The sequence below is a fragment of the Eptesicus fuscus genome, chromosome 7, assembly GCF_027574615.1.
Source record: "Eptesicus fuscus isolate TK198812 chromosome 7, DD_ASM_mEF_20220401, whole genome shotgun sequence".
Classification (NCBI taxonomy): domain Eukaryota; kingdom Metazoa; phylum Chordata; class Mammalia; order Chiroptera; family Vespertilionidae; genus Eptesicus; species Eptesicus fuscus.
The window spans coordinates 52,524,414-52,541,551 of NC_072479.1; the positions used below are offsets into that span (position 1 = coordinate 52,524,414).

General features: G+C 46.3%; 1 protein-coding gene across 2 annotated transcripts; it reads left to right on the forward strand.

The window, feature by feature from the left end:
- Positions 1-1,830: 1,830 nt before the first annotated feature.
- On the forward strand, positions 1,831-16,994 carry DCTN2 (dynactin subunit 2). 2 transcript variants are annotated; one of them, XM_008148698.3, is made up of 14 exons: positions 1,831-1,989; positions 2,865-2,933; positions 12,134-12,230; positions 12,404-12,465; positions 12,799-12,897; positions 13,134-13,294; positions 13,493-13,643; positions 14,406-14,471; positions 14,685-14,723; positions 14,903-14,980; positions 15,075-15,146; positions 15,384-15,486; positions 15,581-15,672; positions 16,554-16,994. In XM_008148698.3, exons 1-14 carry the CDS (start codon positions 1,954-1,956, stop codon positions 16,638-16,640), a joined length of 1,212 nt encoding a protein of 403 aa, XP_008146920.1. In that variant the 5' UTR covers positions 1,831-1,953; the 3' UTR covers positions 16,641-16,994. The 2 variants fall into 2 exon arrangements, with proteins under 2 accessions (XP_008146920.1, XP_028012172.1); XM_028156371.2 differs by lacking the exons at positions 1,831-1,989; positions 12,134-12,230 and having other exon boundaries at positions 2,885-2,933.
- Positions 16,995-17,138: the final 144 nt, after the last annotated feature.

Here is a 17,138-nt window from a genome sequence, read left to right on the forward strand (position 1 = left end):
AAGGTCACTTAGACACTATGAGGCAAGGGGAGAGAATGATGGCCTGGCCAGACAAGACCTAACCATTCAGAATTCAACTGGGAGGGTTTCCAAAATTGGGCCTATACCTCTAACCCACCTTGAGTCTTAAGGAAACTGAAGGGGAAGGATTCAGAATACTAAACTGGATAGGAAGGCAAAAGGACTATGAAGAAAGAGGGATAGAGGCTTTGGAAGGAGCCAAGGGAGTATGCATAGAATGACAATGAGTTCCAAACTCAGGAAAATAAACATCTCTCTAGTCACTTGGTCTGTCACTATTTCTAAGTTTTGCAGCATCCTGAAAGCTTAGGGTATATCCTGGGAAACAGCCCAACCTCAGGCCCCCAGGAGCTCCAGCGTGGCATCCTTAAGTAAAGGAGTTTCAAAATGCTCGTCCATGGAGGGTCATTGGTCAGAGACAAAGGTTTATGGGTAAGGACCCCCCGCCCCCTGCAAAAATAAAACACACACAGTGTGTGATTTTTCATAAAGCAGAATTTATTCTGAGAGTATATCCTTCTTACTTTTCTGCTAAGGAATGATGGCAATAGTATATAGATTTTCTTCCCTTTAATGTACTTGGCAAAATGAAAAGGTAGCAATACTATGTTTATCCTCGCAAAATTTTGTTGTTCTTGTTTTAATTTTCTTGAACTGTCAAATTCAAAGCTCTGAAACCAGGGAAGTGGCTAAGAGCACAGAGGGTGTTCGGACATAGAGCCATCACTTACAAACTTGGATAGGATTGCCAGATTTGAAGAAAAAAAAAAACACAGGAAAATCAACCCAGCCAACGTGGCTCAGTGGTTGAGCGATGATCTAAGAACCGGGAGTTCACAGTTCGATTCCCGGTCAGGGCACATGCTGGGGTTTCGGGTTGATCCCCAGTGTGGGGCATGCAGGAGGCAGCCGATCAATGGTTCTCTCTCATCATTGGTGTTTCTATCTCTCTCCCTCTCCCTTCCTCTCTGAAGTCAATAAAAATATATTTCAAACAAGCAAACAAAAAACCAGTATAACCAGTTAAATTTTAATTTCAAATAAAAAACTAATATCTATTGTGCTATTATGTTCCAAATATGGTATGGGACACACTTATACTTAAAAAGCCTATTGGGCCCAGTCAGGGTGTGGCTCAGTGGTTGAGCTTTGACCTATGAACAAGGAGGTTGCAGTTTGATTCCTGGTCAGGGCACATGCCAGGGTTGCAGGGTCCATCCCCAGTGGGGGTGTGCAGGAGGCAGCCTTCAATGATTCTCTCTCATTATTGATGTTTCTCTCTCTCCCTCTCCTTTCCTCTCTGAAATCAATAAAAACATTTTTTAAAAAGCCTATTTATTGTTTATTTCAAATTTAATGAGGCTTCCTGTATTTTATGACAGTCCTAAATTGGGAAGATTACTTACCTTTTTCATTCCCAACAAGACTGAGCCTTTATTAAAGTTTATTTGTTATCTTTGTTTTTGGAGTCCTGGCTGTGTCACAACATGCCTAGTTGTATTATTTTTATCTAGTCATTTAATTTCTGGGGAGTCCAAACTTATTTATCTGAAAAACGGGAATTAGAAAAACTTTTTCACAGGTTTGATGTAAAAACTAAAGAAAATAGGTTACTGTCATCGTCCGCCAAAGCCCCAGTGGGCCAAGACTACATATCCCATAATCCCAGTCAGCGTCCCCGCATTACCTCATTCCCTGGCCTCGTTCTCGCCAACCCCGGCCTCTACAGGGGTGTGGTAGCGGGCTGTTCTCGCGACTTTTGCTTTATCCTCCTGTGCTACAGCTGTCGCGAGACTTCTTACTCCTCCGCCTCCTCCGCCACTCCCTCTGCCGCCGCCTTAGCCCGGGACCCGGACCCAGCCTCTCCCCCACCCGAACTCCGGCCCCGGCTTCGCCGAGGCCCCGGTCCCCCAAACCCGCCTCGCCGCCGCCATGGCGGACCCTAAATACGCCGACCTTCCCGGCATTGTGAGTACAGGGCCGGCCTCGGCTCCCTAGAACCGCGCCCCCGACCTCCTAAGGACCCCCAACAGGCACCAACCTGTGACCCTTCCGTCTGCAGCCCCTGCACCACCCCCACGGCTCCCGCCGCTCGCGCCGGACGAGCCGCAGCACCTTCCGGCCTCCTCTGATCCGACTGGGCCAGGCCTAGGTCGGCCTACCAGGTCCCTCTTCCGGCAGCCGCCGGTTTCTCGGCCCAGAAATCGTCTCCGGGCCCTTACCACTTGGCCCGAGTGTTTCTACCACCCGTGTCAGCAACACCCGTGTCTCCCCAAATCTTCCCATGAGCCTCCAGCCCCACCCCAGACACACATATCAGGCCACTTAGTGATGGTCTTCATCCTGCCAAGGACCAGGTGACCGTGCAGAACCCTTGTGCTGGATGGAGAACTCTGTCCCCCGCACGTGCGGGCATGTACCCTCTTTTGTGCTGCCCTGGCTGCATTCTCGGGTTGGGGGCTGGGTCACAGGACCTAAGGTCCTGAGTCACTCTCAACCCTTGTGCCAGCGTAGTGGTGTACAGGACCTAAATCGAGGACAGCCCTTTTCCTGCTGATGACATAACGATTGCCAAGGACCCATGCCCTTTCAGATTCAGGGTAACGTCTTGGTCATCACTTACACTCACCATTTACCATCAAGTCCCACTTGTCCCCACTGTCACCCCAATCCCTCTAAGTCTAAGACATGGGAACTGCCGTTAACTGGGCAGGTGGAAGAGAAGGGACAGGATTCTGGTGTCCCAGCCTGCCTTCTCTGTTAACTTGTTCAAATGGAATAGGGTCAGGGGTGATGGTGGATGCTGTGTGATGAAGTCAGGTGGTCACTGCTTCTACCCGCAGGCCAGGAACGAGCCAGATGTTTATGAAACCAGCGACCTACCTGAGGATGACCAAGCAGAGTTTGATGCGGTAAGACTATGTGCTGCCTCAGGACTCCTCTGGACTCTGACCTCTCTCCCCCAGGCAGGCCCTTTCTCTTTTCTGGGGAGCCACCGCAATAAGCGGGTATGCCAACCCAGCCTGGGTGGTGTGCTGGTTGCAAAGCCTTGGCGGGCTTGCCGCCACCAGTGAGCAATACCAGGAAGGAGAGTCAGGTCAGTGGAATTCCACCTAACAAGATCTGATCCTTGGCCTTTGAAATAAAATTGAAATATCTCAAAACATTTAGGTTTGGGGCTAGTGACTCCTAAGTCCCCTGCGTGCTATTCCATGGTAATGAATCATGAAGCTTGAGCTTTTATAAACTACTTAAGGTTAGGTCTAGGCTTTCTAGTTCATAAAATATTTCACTCAGTATGTGTTCGTTAGTATCCTACCAAGAGCTAGACTTTGAAGTAGAGAGGAATACCCTTTTATATGACTGTCCAGTATCTGTTGGACAAAGAGTAAGAAAATTATTTGGAGACTGAAGAAAGATAAGGGACCTGGTCAGAGCAAAACAAATTTGAGGAAGAACATAAATTTTTTTCATCAGTAGAGGTGAGGCCCTGTAGCTCTTTCAAATCTAAGAAGAACTCAGGAGGAAGGAATTAGCTGTGGACACATTTTAATGAGGGGAACCACTTAGCATTGTTTATTGAATTTGTTCATTAGGTGTTTATTTTTATTTTTGGTGCAATGCAAGGAAGAAATGCACTTGCTCTCAAGAATCACTCAGACTAATGGGGGAAGTTAGGATACGTATAGGAAACAAGAAAAAACAAAATTGAGTGAATAGAAATCAACAGTGAAAATTCTGTATGTAAGTGCAAAGGGGAACAGAGATTTGTTACCGTGTCTTACAGGATGTGTTTTAGTTTCTATTATTTCCAAAGAGAGCTGGGCTAGGGTCATGTGGATGGTGTGAGATCTCAATAAAGTTGTGACCAAGAGTCAGCGGGAACAGGCTCAGTGTGCGTGTCTGTAAGTCCTGTGGCTATGTCTGTGGGGCTGTTAGTTCTGGAGAATGCTGGTTGCTGGCTTACAATGTATGGCTTGGCGTACTCACTTATTCCTTATTTGATTTCCCCTATGTGGAAGTGGTTCCTGCTTTGTGGGGAACACCTTCCCTGTCCCCTCTCAGTGTTATTGTGGCTTCTGTACTTGCTGGCATGTTAGTCTGTCCCCCAAGACTGAGTATCTGGAGATAATGTAGATGTCATTGCTTAGGCACCTACATATGCACCTGTCAGTCCAAGAGGTATACTATTAGGAAGCTGTCTCTGACCTCACAGGGCTGGAGTGTGTATGCTGAGGGCTTCACTCTACTGCCACAGTTCAGATACTGCTCAACTCTGGCCTAGACCTCTACCTGTAAAACATCAACCCTTCATGGTGAGAAAATGAATGGAACTTTGTCTCTTTGTCACTGACTTTGATACAAACAGGTAGCCCCCTTTCCAAACCAAAAAACGCATTGTAATTTTCCTTTTGAAGGTAATGGGATATCTCTTAATAAAAAGAAGATGACACCCATTCCAGGCATGGAAGAACCTGAATGTGGAGCCCTGATTGGCTGTTTCTCCCTGCTGAGCCTGAACAGTATATTTTAGTAACATCTAATGGGGAGAGAGGGTACCATAAGTATTCTTTTCTTGTGGCACATTGCTTAGGATGCGGTATAGAAGTGTATAGGATCTGGATGGTGAATATTCCATCATTTAAGCCCCAGCTAAATAACTCTCACTAGGGAGGAGTGAGAAGGGTGGGGAGACCTTTACTATAGGAGCCTGGGGGGTGGCTACTGAGATGTTTCCTGATGTCAGCTAATGTCTTTGGCTCCTGCATTTCCCTGTGGGCCTTAGGAGGGCAGCTTTCGGTAAGTCAGCTGAGTAACGGTTCTGCCACTGCTCTTAATACTGACGTAAATGTGCAACTTGAGGAGCAGTGTGTGGTACTTAGATAATCCAGAAACCTCATGTCCATGAGACTTGGATTCTCACCAGTGGCCTACCTCCTCATCTACCCTCCTAAGACCTAGCACAGGTGACAGTGCATATTACCATTATTGTGACTGAACCATGAGGTTTTCGGTAACCTTCAACTTTATTTTATTGTTTTTTAAAATGGATTATATAGGCACATAGAACAAAAGTTTCTCTTCTCACCACTGTCTGCACCATTCAGTTCCCTTCCCTGGAGACAACCAATATGACCAGTTTCAAATGGAACCTTTTGGGCATCTCCAGATTTTTATTGGAAGGAATAATCAGCCCTAGCTGGTTTGGCTCAGTGAATGGAGCTTTGGCCTGTGGACTGAAGGGTTCAGTTTCGATTTCAGTCAAGAGCACTTGCCCAAGTTTCGGGCTCAATCTCCAATAGGGGGGCGTGCAGGAGGCAGCCGATCAATGATTCTCTCATCATCAATGTTCTTCCTCTCCCTTCCTCTCTGAAATCAATAAAAAGGAATAGTCAGAGAGGGTTGATCCTCCCTATCTTTTAACCTCCTTCCTCTGTTTGCTCCACTGTAGAAGAAATGGGGCTGCCTAAGGAAATAATGTCCTGTAATATTTCAAGATTGTAATTGCTGGTTTAACTTAAACATAAAAGTTTTACAATTCTAGGACAGTCGTAGAAGGTTTTTTTTAAAAATATATTTTTATTGATTTCAGAGAGGAAGGGAGAGGAAGAGAGACATAGAAATATCAGTGATGACAGAGCATCATTGATCAGCTGCCTCCTGCACACCCTCCACTGGGGTTAGAGCCCACAACCCAGGCATATGGCCTAACAGGGAACCGAAGCTGTGACCTCCTGGCTCCTAGGTCGATGCTCAACCACTGAACCATGCCGGCCAGGCCATGGGTTTTAATTTTGGTAAAGATGATTCTGAATTTCCTACTATCCCTTTAAAAATGATTTTAGTAGGAAGTAAAGTATTCTCAAATGAATGTGCCAGAAAACTACAGGTTAGCCCCATCGTCCTCAATCTGGGAGAATCTTCTCTGCATTTCAGACACTCTTGGGTTTATTGGGGTGATGGGCTTGTTTGGAAACTTTGCTTAAAATGTCCAGAAAGCTAATTCCCATCTGGAATTCTATCTCTCCTGGGCCCATAGCCTGCCTTGGGTTTGTGAGGCATTTTGCTCATGACTTTTGAACTGCTGGAACAAGGAGAGTAAATTTATTTTTTTGAATATATTTTTATTGATTTCAGAGAGGAAGGAAGAGGGAGAGAGAGAGAGAGAGAGAGAGAGGGAGGGAGAAACATGAATGACAAGAGAGACTCATCAATCAGCTGCCTCCTGTATGCCCTCCACTGGGGATCAAGCCCGCAACCCAGGCATGTGCCCAACCAGGAATCAGACTCAGACTATGACCTCCTGTGTTCATAAGTTGACGCTCAACCACTGAGCCATGCCAGCCAGCCAAGGGGAGTAAAATTAGAAAACCTCACTGGAAGTAGGATTTGGTTTCTCCCTTTATGCCATAGCTATTCTCAATGCCATGTGAAAGGGGGGAAAGTGACCTGCCAAAGTTTGGGGGGGCCCTGGCAGAGACTTCTGTTTTCCAAAGGGTAGGTACTGCTGGACACTGCACCAGCCTGAAATGACAAATAGTAGGTTCTCTTCCTTAGAGTTTGGGGTATCATAGAGTATGCTTGATTGTGTTCATTGACTGTTGGCGCACTTGAACTTACCTGAGTTTTTCCTGATGCTTCCCCCATCCTCCCTCCTCACCACCTTGCCTGGACACTAGTTTGCACAAGTAAGACCATTCGATGCTTCTTCTCTGCATGTTTTTTTCATCTGCCATCTCGCATGCAATGCTCTGTCACTGTGCTATTGTTATAGCTAATTTAAATTCTAATGAGTCCCTCGCTGGTCACTAAGGGGCCTGCTGGCCTTACGTTTAAAGATCAAAAATCAAGGATTAGAAGCACAATGATGATCCATGAATCATTGTCTCTTCCTCTTGGGAGGTCTGCAGAATAAAACTGTCCAATGGAGGATGGGATAGAAACATGGAGGCTAGGAATGCTTTGGCACATAAGGCATTTAGGAGCTAGAGTTAGAAGGGGGTTGCCTTTCTCAGACTGAAATGGAGTTAAGAGAAAAGGAATGACTAAGCTATTCCAAACAGGGATGAAGGACAAGGGGAACAGCACAGCCCTCACTTCTTAGCTGTCTGTGGATTATGCCTGGAAAACTCATTTTAATATTCTGTGCTGAGCCCTTAGAGAAAGGTAAATTGGATAGGAAAAAGGGGCATTATATGCTAATTTTAAGGTAACAACTTGGATTATTTGTGCTTTCATGGGTCTTTCTGTTTCTGTACCCCTCCTTTAGAAATGGATGGTTGCTCAGCACTATGTTGGTCCATCCTGGGCAGTTTTATTCTACAGTATTATCCATGCTCCTTGTCTTCATGGTTCCAAAGTCCCTCTGGCTGCAGTGTTGGCATAGAGCCTGAACAGGCTCAGAGGGTAGCAATGGCCTCTCCCCCTATCTGATCTAGAACCTCAGGTTTTGCCTCTAGGCACAGCCATTTAGCCAAACAGCTCTGGGGAGTCTGGGAGTTCATTAGTGAGAGGGATTGGGAATCATGTACCAGATAAGCTAGTACCTGGTATCAGGGCACTTAGAATTTTCCAATCAAGGTGGCTGAGTGTAGTAGGTTTCCATGGTGACTGTTACTATTCCAGGTTACAGGAATTATGCTTAAAATCTCATCATTCCTCATAGGACAGATCTGGAAGTGGCATATATTGTTTGCAAACTAATATGCCATTTTCCTTTTCTTTGATTTTTCTATCCTCCCCCATTCTGATTGTTCTTCATGATTTGAACTTGACTTATGGCCCATTGTCCTCTTTTTCTCCTTGAGTTTCTCCCAAACTGATTTTAGCTTGGTGGGGCAAGTAAGAGAAATGTGTAGTGTGTGTGCCTCCCCTCGTTTTGCATGCGTGCAAATGTGAGTGCATACACCCACTCTGTAGAGACATCCCAGCCTAGACCACAGGACCCAGGTTCATCCTACCCTGAGCTCAGAGAGGAGTCTTTGCTAGGGTGGACCCTGGCATCAGACAGGCAGTGGAGAGGTTGAGGTTCAGGTATATTTAGCTGAAATCTCTGGAGCAGAAGCATTTGACCCTCCGCACTTCTATCTACCCGTCAATAGAGCTCCTGGAGAGGCAGGGTGTACAGCTAGATTCCCCTTCCTGGTAGTTCTTTACCAGTCTTGCCTGGAAATGAGATTCTTATCTATGTGGCCTGGACTAAAATAAGGCCTCTTTTAAATACTCCCACCTTTCCCCTTTGTCTACCCTCCAACCCCTGTGAATCTTGTGAATAGAAGAAACCTGTTCTGCACATGGGCTGGTAGCTGTGAATCTTGGTGTCCTCTGCACTCTTTGTGCTAGCACATCATGGCAGAATTGCTCTGGATCCCTCCAAGCTGCAGGGTGAGCTACCCATCACTCAAGAAGTAATCAAAACAGACTACACGAGGGACCAGGATCTGCCCTGTGTCGTTTAGCAGCAGAGAAAGAGAATGGGGCTTCATTTAGGTGATTCGTATTTCCCTAAACTCACCATCTGTACCTGACATTTTATTCTGCTAAACCTAAAATTATACCAGACGACCCACATGAGCATTCTCATTGTGACTGATTCAGTCATCCAAATGTCTGATTCTTCTACACTAGAGAAACCAGGGGACAGAAAACTTAAGCCATGAACCCCTCCCTTGAGAATTAGGGACCCTCAATCAGTGCAGGTCCTCAGAATCTCCATAGTCCAGTGATGGCGAACCTATGACACGCGTGTCAGCACTGACACTCGTAGCCATTTCTGATGACACGCGGCCGCATGCCGAGGATGAAACATTTGCTGCTCCTGAGGATGAAACATTTGCGACTAGAGTCTTGGAGTTAGTTTTTTCCTCAAAGTGACACACTACCTGAGTTATGCTCAGTATTTTGGCGAAGTTTGACACACCAAGCTCAAAAGGTTGCCCATCACTGCCATAGCCTCTGCTTCACATTGCCATTTCTACAGCTTCCCCTCCACCTCAGCCTTCTTTTCCCCCACTTCCCTATTCCATGCCACTAGCTTGCAACATCTAACTACTAGTTCTCAGATGATCCTGAATTGCTGCTGTTACTGGCAAAGCTTCATGACATCCTCATCACCAGAGAGGAAAGGGACCCAAGCTCTTCTTTCTTCTGGGGGTATGTGACAACCCGAGCTGAAATTTCTTGGCCCCCAAATTTTGCTAGGCTCCCCTGGGCCCTGTGGTGCAGTGTGTTTGAAGACTGTCATGTAGTGCATGTGACAATTTGCTAATAACAATTTTGTCTTTTTTTTTTCCCCCCCTCCCTCACCCCCATTTCCCCACTCCCTTTCCTTTTAACTCTTGATTTTCTCACCTCTGGGGAAACCACAAGGAGCTGGTAAGAAGCCTGACCTTTCATCTGCTTTTTAGTGGGGTGTGCTGTGATGGGCAGTTGTTTTTCTGTCCTTTTGTCTCTACCAAATCTTTCAACTATTCAGCCCCACCCCAGCTGACAACCTCTTCCCACCTCACAAGTCACTGTAATGACACTGTCCCCAACTCATGCCCCCAGATCTCTGAGACACTGGAGTAGGTGCCACTGGAGGACTAAAGTGTTCTGCCCACCTGTCTCCAGGGCCACACCCTCAGAGGGCTCCTCAGGGGTGCCAGTGTCAGGCAGCCCTCCTGACCCAGGACATGCTTCTATATCAGGAATAGTGAGGTGAAAGCATTGTCCATCCCTCTTACTGTCCAGAACCTCTGAAACTCACAGTTCTGTGTATTTACCTTTCTTACTCCACTTCTTCCCTATTTTTAGGAAAGTAAATAAGAAAGTAGGTTCTCTGCACAGTGCCTGTCCCATAATAAGGGTTTAACAAAATGGAGCTATAATTTCTTCGGTCTGTAGACTATATCTCCCATTCCTCTTTTTAAGAGGAATTTTTTTTAATGGGTTTCTACTTCATGGGCCTTGATTAGGGCCCTCACAAAGAGGAGTGGCATATTACTGAGTGTCAACTTTAAGAGAATATGGTTGTCTTTCCTGAGCATGAGTCCTTCTCAGACACTTTACTTATAGAGGCTAGAGACCACACAGTTATTTGGCTGGTGGGTGCTTGGGCCATAACATTTCAGAGAAGATTAAAGAGATAATAATTTAGGACTCAGTTGTCTTTTTCCCCTAGGCCCTTGCATATGGGACATTGAACCCTTTTGTTTTCCCTTAATCTTTAGCTCTTGTCCCTCTGCCCAGCACTTTCCTGAAGAAGAGGGAAATATCAAAGTTGATAATTTCTCCTTACTCCCTCTCTTCCCTTATTTTTAAAGCTTCCACTCACACTGATTCCTTCTTTAATAGCAGACCGGAGATGAAGGATGGAGCTTTTGTCTGCTGCTTTTTCTCCATCTGTGTCTCTTTATCACCATCATCCCCCAACCCCTCAATACCCACAGGCAGAGATTCTGGGTCCTAGCTGCATATTAGAAATATTAGCCTAAGTAGCTTTTAAACTGACCTACTGCACTGGCCCTACCCCAGAACAATAAATCAGAAGATACAGAGGTGAGCCAAGGCCTCTTTTTCTTTCTAATGTTTTAAAAAATTGGTTTGAGAGAGGAAGATGATGTTCTACTTATTTATGCAGTCATTGGTTGTTTCTTGTATATGCCCTGACCAGGGATCAAACCCTCACCCTTGAATCAGTCCTTCAACCTTGGTGTATCAGGATGATGCTCTAGGCCAGGGCCTAATATTTTCTTTTTCTTTTTTTAAATGTTGGACACTATTTCTTCTTCTTCTTCTTCTTTTTTTTTTTTTTAAATATATTTTATTGACTTTTTACAGAGAGGAAGGGAGAGGGATAGAGAGCTAGAAACATCGATGAGAGAGAAACATCAACCAGCTGCCTCTTGCACACCTCCTACTGGGGATGTGCCCGCAACCAATGCACATGCCCCCGACCGGAATCGAACCTGGGACCTTTCAGTCCGCAGACCGACACTCTATCCACTGAGCCAAACCGGTTTCGACCAGGGCCTAATATTTTCTAAGTGATTCTGTTGTGCAGCCAGGATTGAGAACCATTATTCCAGTTAAAGAAAAGAAGACTTACTTTGTCTTCCTTCTGTAGAAGGTGGAGGTAGCATCCCCCCAAAAAAAGGACTCCTGAGTCTTCTCCCCCCACCTTCAGTAATGTAGTGAGTGCTGTCAGACTGCTGACAATTGAAGGACAGACATGCAGTCTTAAGTGCCCAGTCTTGGTGTAGTTATTGGAATTTGAACAGCCAGTAGATAACCAGTAAGGAGGGAGCCTCTCTGCCTCAATTTCTAGAGTAAAATCTCATTCCTTTTCTTTACCATGTCCCCCGTTTATGGGGTAGCTTCAGTGCTTAAGAGCCAGCAGAGGTCGGGGGCGGTTGGAGCTGGGGCTTCTCTTGGAATAGATGCTGGATTATCTCCATTTCAGGACTTGTCTATGGCCCTTGCCCATAGGTATTCTTGGCAAGCAGATACTGCTTCTGCTTGTTGCTTCTAAGATGTCCCTTAAAAAATAATACAGTGAGTTCTTGTCTGTCTCTCTTCCCCTGAATTCCCTGACTTCATGGCAGCTTAGAAACAGAACTTTTGGTCAGGCCCTTTGTCAGCCAACCTTTTTCTATCAGAGAGCTAATGTCTTCCCTTCAGCAGCATATTCAAGTTCTAATATTCACCCTTAGAGTTGGTAGCTTGATTGTCTGTTATTCCACCTCTTTTCCTCTAGCAAGAATGGAAGTTAGCTTGAAAATGGACTTCCTCAGCAGCAAGGACATTTACTTTTGGTAAAAAGTAAAGGTTAAAGGAGGTCAGGTTCATTTCTTACCCTGAATGCATGGTATGTGCCAAAAAACTGGGAGGGCCCAGTTGGCTGGGGCGGGGGAGTGGAGAGGCTATGCTTCCTCTGTTCCCAGTTGAATCAGGGTGTTAATGTTTATACAACTGAGACTACAATTTACCAGGAAGCTTCCGTTTCCTAGGTCAAGCCTGGGTTGGCAGCTTGGAAAGTAGGAGCCAATCTACTTATATATAAGGGATTTTTGTGGGGAAGTTCTAGAGTGTGAATGAGACTGCCCAGCACCTGAACTACCTATTTCTGCAGGAGGAACTGACGAGCACAAGTGTAGAGCACATCATTGTCAATCCTAATGCTGCCTATGACAAGTTCAAAGACAAGAGAGTGGGGACAAAGGGACTTGGTGAGACTGGCTGTAAATTGGCTGGGGGGAAGTCTGTCCTCAGGCCTTAGTGCCTTTTGCTTTGGGAAAGGGTCCCTCATAGAGATCCCTGGTGGAAACCTTCATTGTCACCTGAGACCATGACTGCCTTGGGCTTAGATCAGGCCCTCAATTTCATCTTGTTTTGTTGACAGATTTCTCAGATCGTATTGGAAAAACCAAGAGGACAGGATATGAATCCGGAGACTATGAGATGGTTTGTTGTGTGTGTGTGGATGGGAAAGGTACAGTGATCCTCTCTAGTGGGAGATCAAGGGATACCATCAGATTCTGAGTTTCTATCTGGTTGGGGGTCCCCATCCAGAGGGGATGGGGAAAGAGGAATCAAGCAGGATGTATTTGAGGATGCTTTATTCCTCTGCTGTTAGCTCTGGAGAGTCTCCAGGCCTCCAGGTATCTCAGTTCAGTAGGGTGTAGTAGATCCTGAGTTGGATGTAATACCCTTACAATTCAAGCCCAGGATTTGGATAAATTGTTGAGGTTCCCTGTAGTGGGAGGTATAACATCACCTTTTGTGCTTGCTCTCTAGCTTGGAGAGGGTCTGGGAGTGAAGGAGACACCCCAGCAAAAGTACCAGCGACTATTGCATGAGGTCCAAGAGCTGACAACTGAAGTTGAGAAAATAAAGGTAACTATAAACTATCTTCTCCCCTCTCTGCTATGATTTATATAACAGAGGAGGAGCTCCCAGCAGGAGGAGAAAGATTCCCTATGCTCCTGGATCCAGGGGGCTGAGGTTTTCAGAGTTTAGGAATATACACGAATTCAGTGCTATAGGTGACTTCCAGCCACAGCTGGGTCTTGACCCTTTTTTTTTTCTTAGTTCACTCTTGCCACCCTTCAACTGTCTACTTTTCGTACCAGACAACAGTGAAGGAGTCAGCCACTGAGGAGAAGCTGACCCCCGTGGTGTTGGCTAAACAGCTGGCAGCCCTGAAGCAGCAGCTGGTTGCTTCCCACCTGGAGAAGCTGCTGGGACCAGATGCAGCGATCAACCTTACTGACCCTGATGGAGCTCTGGCTAAGTGGGTGCTCTACTTGGTTGAGAAATCATTGCTAATTGGGGTGTAGAGGGACTCAGCCAGGTAGTGACAGGGCTATTAAGGGAAGAGGTGGCCTAGCAGTTCCTTAATGCTGACTACTCTGAGGTAGAATGAGAAAGAGTGGCTGGGCTGGCCTGCATCCTTCAAGTCGTGATATTATTACTTGGAATTTTGACCTAGGCGCCTACTACTACAGCTGGAGGCAACAAAGAACAGCAAAGGGGCTGGTTCAGGGGGAAAAACCACAAGTGGGACCCCCCCAGATAGCAGCCTTGTCACTTACGAACTACATTCGAGGCCTGAGCAAGACAAGTTCTCTCAAGCTGCCAAAGTAAGTATGTATGTAGTGTTGGTTGGGGGCCCAAGGGGGAGGCAGGGGAGATGTGGCCCTAGAGACTTTGCTGCCTTCCTCCAAGGGATCAGTTCTTGGGGAGAGGGTGCTTCTGATCTTTTTAAAATATATATATATTTCTTACTACAGAGAGGAAGGGAGAGGAAGAGATAGAAATGAGAGAGAATCAGTTGGCTGCTTCCTATACGCTTCCTAATGGGGATGTGCCCTTGACGGGAATCTAACCTGGAACCTTTAAGTCCGCAGGCCAACTCTCTATCCACTGAGCCAAACCAGCTAGGGCGCCTCTGATCTTCTTCTTTTTTAATATATTTTATTGATTTTTAACAGAGAGGAAGGGAGAGGGATAGAGAGTTAGAAACATCGATGAGAGAGAAACATCGATCAGCTGCCTCTTGCACACCCCCTACTGGGGATGTGCCTGCAGCCAAGGTACATGCCCTTGACTGGAATTGAACCTGGGACCCTTCACTCCGCAGGCTGACGCTCTATCCACTGAGCCAAACCGGTCAGGGCAACTTCTGATCTTGATGTCTCATTCTTCATGTTCCCCTCACCCATCTACTTTCAGTTGAGATTTTAAGATTATGACTAGGGATATATGTTCCTTGGAAAGGCATCCCTTGGTAGAGGGGAGAGCAGAGGGGACTTGCAAGCAGACAAGCAGAAAATAGCAGGATCTTACCTCTCACTGCAGCAGCAGGGAGGTGATGGCAAATCTCACCTCCTTTCTCCCCCTAGGTTGCAGAACTTGAGAAGCGCCTGACGGAGCTGGAAGCAACTGTACGCTGTAATCAGGATGCTCAGGTCAGGTGCTCTCCTATTCTTAGTCTTATCCTCACATTTTATACCCTCAGCCTGAGGTCTATAGCATTCCACAGAATCCTGGGAGGAGTCAGGAAAGGGCTTCAGTTCTAGGATCAGCCAGTGGGCTTCCAGCTAGAACAGGAAGGATGGGGAAAGTGGTAATCATATGGAGATAGTAGAATCACTGATTTCTTTCCTCCTTTTCTCCACCAGAATCCCCTTTCCGCAGGTCTGCAGGGAGCCTGCCTTACAGTGAGTGTAAAAAAGAACTGGAGTGTTTGGGTTACGAGGGGATATTGGGATCAGGTTGCTTGGAAAATTATTTTGAGGTCTACATCTATATATTAATTACTCCCAGTAGAATATTGGGTGGCCTCTTTCTAGTCTGATCTTTTCCCCTTTATGAAACTTGTCCCAACCCCCTCCCCCAGGAGACTGTAGAGCTGTTGCAGGCAAAGGTGAGCGCCCTGGACCTTGCAGTTTTGGACCAAGTGGAGGCTCGGCTACAGGTATTAATTGGAGGACAAAGTGGATTACAGATCGCTTGGGACTTTGGAAGCCCTGGATGCACTTACCTATCAGCCTTAAAATCTGTGTTTGCAGAGTGTCCTGGGAAAGGTGAATGAGATTGCCAAGCATAAAGCTTCTGTAGAGGACGCAGATACACAAAGCAAGGTCAGGAAGACATCTTTCCCCATCTACCTACCCTTTCCTGCTTCTGTTCTCTGAGTCATCCTGGTGGTAACGAGCAGTGAATCCTCAGGTCCCTGTCTTTATAAACCCGTGCCAACTGAGAAAGGGTAGTGCTTTGCTCTGTCCCCACCCAGTTAACCTCGCCCCACCCTAGTAAAGTCCATGTGTACTTCACTGACAAGTAGGCCAACTCCTCTGGGCCCTGTCCTGTCCCTCCAGGTGCACCAGCTATATGAAACCATACAGCGCTGGAGCCCCATCGCCTCCACCCTTCCTGAGCTGGTGCAGAGACTTGTCACCATCAAGCAGCTGCATGAGCAAGGTGGGAAGGATGTCCAGAGGAACTGGAAAATAGGCAACTTCTATTCCCTTTCCTCGTCTTTCATTCTAACCTCCCCCATACCTTTCTTTTGTAGCCATGCAGTTTGGTCAGCTCCTGACACACTTGGACACCACACAGCAGATGATCGCTAGTTCTCTCAAGGACAACACCACCCTCTTGACCCAGGTCTGTCCCGTTAGTGGTTTGTTGCCTCCCTTCTTCAGACACACAGACCAGATTCTCCAGCTTTATCTCAGTGTTTTCTGCCTTAGCCCCTTTGGCGGCATCATTTGTAGCAGGGGCTTGGTTTGAATCTTCATACTGCTTTTCAGTGGTTGTGGAAACTTACTTAGCCTATGAACTTCTGTCTTGCCCTCTGGAAAATTATACCTATTTCAGAGTTATGTGGACTAGGTTAAATAACATGGGTGAATTGTTAGTTCAGTAAACATCAGCTTTTCCTCTGAAACCTACCCTTTCCCTCTGTAGTCTCAGCTTAGCTTTACCCTCTCTGGGTCCTCATCCAGGTACTCCTGAGCATAGTACATTGGAAGGAATATGGGCTTTCAAGTCAGGAGCTAGGCTCCAACCTGGTTGTGCCAATTCATTTCTGACTCTGAGCAGTGAGTTTCACCTTCTTCCTTCATTCTTTTAGCAGTGTCCAGCACATAGTGAGTCCTTGGTTTCTGTTGAGATACCGTTTTCAGTGCTGGGGGGAGGAGGAGCATTAAAGTTGAGAGACCAGCATCACAGGACCATCAAAATAAGTGAAAAAATTTACTTGGTATAATGTTCTTCCTCTGGAGCAATTTTCTAACTTTCAATCAGTGAACCCCTATTTCAACAAAATCTTATTTGGCCCTTTTAAGAATCCTGCCTGCTTGGCAGACCCTGACCTAGGTCTTTGGTACTCTAAGAGTAGTTTGAAAACTGCTGCTATAACCTCCCTGCTCTGAGGCCCATAAGCTGTGTTTCCATTTCATTTTGTCCTAAGAGAATTTTTTAGGTCCTCATATAGGTAAGCACCTGGAATTGACAAAGAATAAAACATCTCTATCACTTTCTAGGTACAGACAACCATGCGTGAAAACCTGTCCACAGTTGAGGGGAATTTTGCCAACATTGATGAACGGATGAAGAAACTGGGAAAGTGAGCCCCTTTGGGAGATGGAGAATAGGGATAATACCTACCCCTTTGAACTATGTTAACAGGTTACATAGGGTTTCCCCTTAATTATAACTCTTGCATCCCCATCCCATTTGACACTGGGAACAAATGGTTCTCCTTGCATGTGGGGTTTATACCCCTCCTCTGATGACTGGAGTGGTAGCTGGGGATATTAGATGGTGGTCTCCACTGAGGCCTTGGGCCCAGCCACATGCCAGCTCATGTCCAATACTGCTTTGTCCTGTGTGGGAAGGATTGGGTCTTGTCCTGCAGCACAGTTTCTGTGGCTGATTGTAACCCTGTACAACTGTTTCTGACCATTAAATGCTGTTGTACTCTGTGTGGCCTCTGCTGTGTTTCCTGGGGAAGAGGCAGCACTGAGACATTCATGGCATAATAGGCAGGCTAAGCTACTTTCTATCTACTACAGGAGAGGGAGTTAAATTGTAACCCGTTCATACCAAAGAACTAAGGAAAAAATGAG

What these genes read in the sequence shown, in the direction of transcription:
- DCTN2 (XM_008148698.3), top strand. Translation starts at nt 1,954, where the DNA reads ATGGCGGACCCTAAATACGCCGACCTTCCCGGCATT. An exon ending in ACCAAGCAGAGTTTGATGCG is followed by an intron (nt 2,934 to 12,133) that starts GTAAGACTATGT and finishes CTATTTCTGCAG; the next exon opens with GAGGAACTGACGAGCACAAG. An exon ending in AGTTCTCTCAAGCTGCCAAA is followed by an intron (nt 13,644 to 14,405) that starts GTAAGTATGTAT and finishes TTCTCCCCCTAG; the next exon opens with GTTGCAGAACTTGAGAAGCG.